The 3600-nt window shown below is 48.0% G+C and overlaps 1 protein-coding gene across 1 annotated transcript; it reads left to right on the top strand.

Annotated features, from left to right (window-relative positions):
• The first annotated feature begins 1901 nt into the window (after nt 1–1901).
• pou3f1 (POU class 3 homeobox 1) lies at nt 1902–3068 on the top strand. The gene has a single exon (XM_018726907.2). The coding sequence runs from the start codon at nt 1938–1940 to the stop codon at nt 3066–3068; it is 1131 nt and encodes a 376-aa protein (XP_018582423.2). The 5' UTR covers nt 1902–1937.
• The last annotated feature ends 532 nt before the right edge of the window (nt 3069–3600 follow it).

The following is a 3600-nucleotide window of genomic DNA, read 5'->3' as shown; positions in this document are numbered from 1 at the left end:
TAATCAAGCATGGGTCGTGTCTGCTATCTGCTCAAATGCTACGGTGTCATAACGGTGGGAATGTGTGTGTGTCTGATTGCGGAGTTTTGCACGACTGGAAAGGGAGAGATGTAAGATTTGTTTAAAGCCCCGAATTTCCATTTAAGAACGTGATTGTGTTTGCAAAGATCCCCTTTTCAATCTTGGCATCTCCCCCTCTCTTACCCTTCAGCCTCTGTGCAGCTGCTTTGCAATTCATAGAATTGGTAATTTGCTATTGGGACAGAACGTGAAGGGAAAAATAATCAGATAAACTAGTAGGGAAAGGAGCGGAAAAGAAGGCAGAAGAGAGTAACACCGCGCTTCTGTCCAAGTTGCTCTTCAGAACAAAAAAAAAAACTGATATTTAACATTTTTTGCTGGTTTAGCATCGTGTTGAACGCAGCTCCGTTTAAGTATTCATTGAGAACTGTGTGAAGGAGCGGCGCCGAAGCTTTTTTCCTTGCATATACAGTAATCTGCAATAAAAGTGCACGACGAACCCGTTCACTTACATATCCTAATTCAACCGCTTTATCAAAATTCAACTGAAAGATGCACTTAGTTGCTTAAAGTATAGTAAATAAAAATAAAGTAACGGCTTTGGGCATTTTTTTCACATTCTAAGTTTAGTTCTGTCTGTGGAAAAAGTGACCGATCACAAAAATACATCTTGTTTGCGGTTTTTCTCTTTAAATTCCCAACAAAAGAAACACTAGAAAGAAAAGCTGCATATTCGCCTGTACTTTTAACCGAACAAATTTCATCCATTTAAATGAATATTAAAACGCATGAACCCGTTGCTTTGCTGTGAATAATTAGCAATAATCTCGTTGTTGTTATCAATCATTGCCCGTCTCGTGCAAATGTTATTATACTGAAATAATGAACAGATGGCACGCATTAAACTTCGTATCTCAGACTTTTTGCAGTGCCAAAAGTTTTCATACTTAAAAATGCGTCATATTTTTAATTCTGCCCACTATGAGGAGTTTATCAATCTATACAACGTAATTAATAACGCAGATCCCTGCGCAAGTGGTTAATCGGCTGTCGGACAGTTCTACATAAAATGCTAAAAAGTTAATGTTTAAGAAACCGCCACAGATGTGATGCGGTGAAATGCAGAACACGCGTGGCAAATTAAATAACCCACCCGGCGCTCCATCCCCAAGTATTAGAGAATAAACAGATGACTAATACTACGGGCCATGATAAATTCCTTAATATTTAGCAAAACGCACGCGGGGCTTTTATTATAACACGCATTTTCTTGTTGACAAAAACCCACGCAGTGATAACCTTACATTTGTGCCACATCGCGTTTGTTTACGCGCGTCTCGTTTTGGACGGAGGCTGCATTCTTCGGGAAATAGTACAAGAATACTAATCTAGTTTAATAGGAAGCAGCGATGACTAAAGAGGATGATGTGGGGATGTGTCTGGGGGGACGAATGTACTGTATTTCACAATCCCTTCAAGAAGATCTCTGTACTCCCCCACGTGGTTATTTGCAAAACAACTGGAATAAAAACCCGAAGAAACCCCAATCATTTCTTACTGTTTCCAACCCCTCTCTGCCTTGACTAGTTGAGAAAAAGCGAGAGCGAAAACAAATACTGGAGCGGCCAATTGCAAGGGGCCGGGACGCGCGTGCACTGGGCCAACCACGCGGCAGCCGCTGGGGGACGGCGGGGGGGAGGGGGGGGGCAGAATACGTACTGGAGGGATGGAGGCAGGGGGTTGGGGGGTTGGGGGGTATGGGGGTGGGGTGCATGAGATCGTGAGGAGCCAATACTCGAGCAGGAGAGGCGTGTCTTCCCTTTTTTCATCGAGACCTCCCCGAGCAGGTTGTTGCAGTTTTTGGCTCTAAAACCTCGAGATCTCCGAAGTGCCCGTCAGTGTCGGGAGCGGGAGCCATGGCTACCACAGCTCAGTACATGCCTCGGAATAACTCCTTGCCTTCCAATCCGCTCATGCACCCGGATTCGGACAGGATGCACCAGGGGACGACTTACAGAGAGGTGCAGAAGATGATGCACCACGAGTACTTGCAGGGACTGGCGGCCACCAACAGTGGCCACCCGATGAGCCTCACGCACCACCAGTGGCTGCCCACCTCCAGCACCGACTGGACCAGCGGGAGCCACATCGGACAGCCCGAGCACAGCAAGTCCAGCGTGCAGGCGAGCAGGGAGGACCTGAGCGGCGGTTTCCACCACAGGTCGCACCTGGTCCACCAGCAGGCGCAGAACAGCCACCACGGCTCGTGGGCGCCCGCCACGAGCCACCACTTGTCACCGCTGTCCCCTGCCTCCAATGGCCACCAGTCGCTAGTGTACTCGCAGCCGGGCTACACGAACCTCAACGCCATGCTGAGCCCGCAGCCGTCCTCCCTGCACCACGGCATGAGGGACGCGCTCCACGAGGACGCGGGTAGCCATGACAACCAGATGGAATCCCCGCAGCAGCCCTTCGGCCACCATCAGGACCACTCGGACGAAGACGCGCCCAGCTCCGACGACCTGGAGCAGTTCGCCAAGCAGTTCAAGCAGCGGCGGATCAAGCTGGGCTTCACGCAGGCGGACGTGGGCTTGGCCCTGGGGACCCTCTACGGCAACGTGTTCTCGCAGACCACCATCTGCAGGTTCGAGGCGCTGCAGCTCAGCTTCAAGAACATGTGCAAGCTGAAGCCGCTGCTGAACAAGTGGCTGGAGGAGACAGACTCCAACACGGGCAGCCCCACCAACTTGGACAAGATCGCCGCGCAGGGCAGGAAACGAAAGAAAAGGACCTCCATCGAGGTGGGGGTGAAAGGGGCGCTTGAGAACCACTTCTTAAAGTGCCCCAAGCCCTCGGCGCACGAGATCACCACCCTGGCTGGAACTCTGCAGCTGGAGAAGGAGGTGGTCCGGGTTTGGTTTTGCAACAGAAGACAGAAAGAGAAAAGGATGACTCCGGTGGGGGTCCCTCACCCAAGCATGGAGGATGTATATTCACAGGCGGAGACGCCCCCGCTCCATCACACGCTGCAGAGCCCCGTCCAGTGACTGCTTCCGCGAACCAGCCTGTGAATCATAAAGAGACTGTGGAGTTTACAATATTTTATTTCGCGTTCATTTTCGTAAAAAGAGAAGAAAGAAAGTCACTGAAAAGACTGGCAAAGTGTGATGTCGCCGGTGGCCCGAGATTGTGCTACATGTAGGTCTGCTGGAAACGTGTTTCTGTCCCGTCTCTTTCTTTCTTTCTTTCTTTCTTTCTTTCTTTCTTTCTTTCTTATACTGATCAATATAAAAGGAATCCGTGTGCAGTTAAAGTAAAATAAAGATTATACGTGCCAAAATTCTTAGCAGAAACAAGCAGAAAACATGATAAGCGCGTAGGCAAGTCCACCTACTGTTGTCAGACACCTTTTGTACTTACTTAATACAATATTTACCCAAATATATAATAATTCAGTAAACTCGGCCCATTTGCGTTCATCTGTTCTTCACAACCACATTATTATTATTATTATTATTATTATTATTATTATTATTATTATTATTATTATTATCTCCTTTATGAATTAGTTTTTTGCTT

The sequence above is a fragment of the Scleropages formosus genome, chromosome 18, assembly GCF_900964775.1.
Source record: "Scleropages formosus chromosome 18, fSclFor1.1, whole genome shotgun sequence".
NCBI classification, from domain to species: Eukaryota; Metazoa; Chordata; class Actinopteri; order Osteoglossiformes; family Osteoglossidae; genus Scleropages; species Scleropages formosus.
The sequence above is the reverse complement of the archived record's forward strand: the minus strand, read 5'-3'. Positions and strand labels throughout refer to the sequence as shown.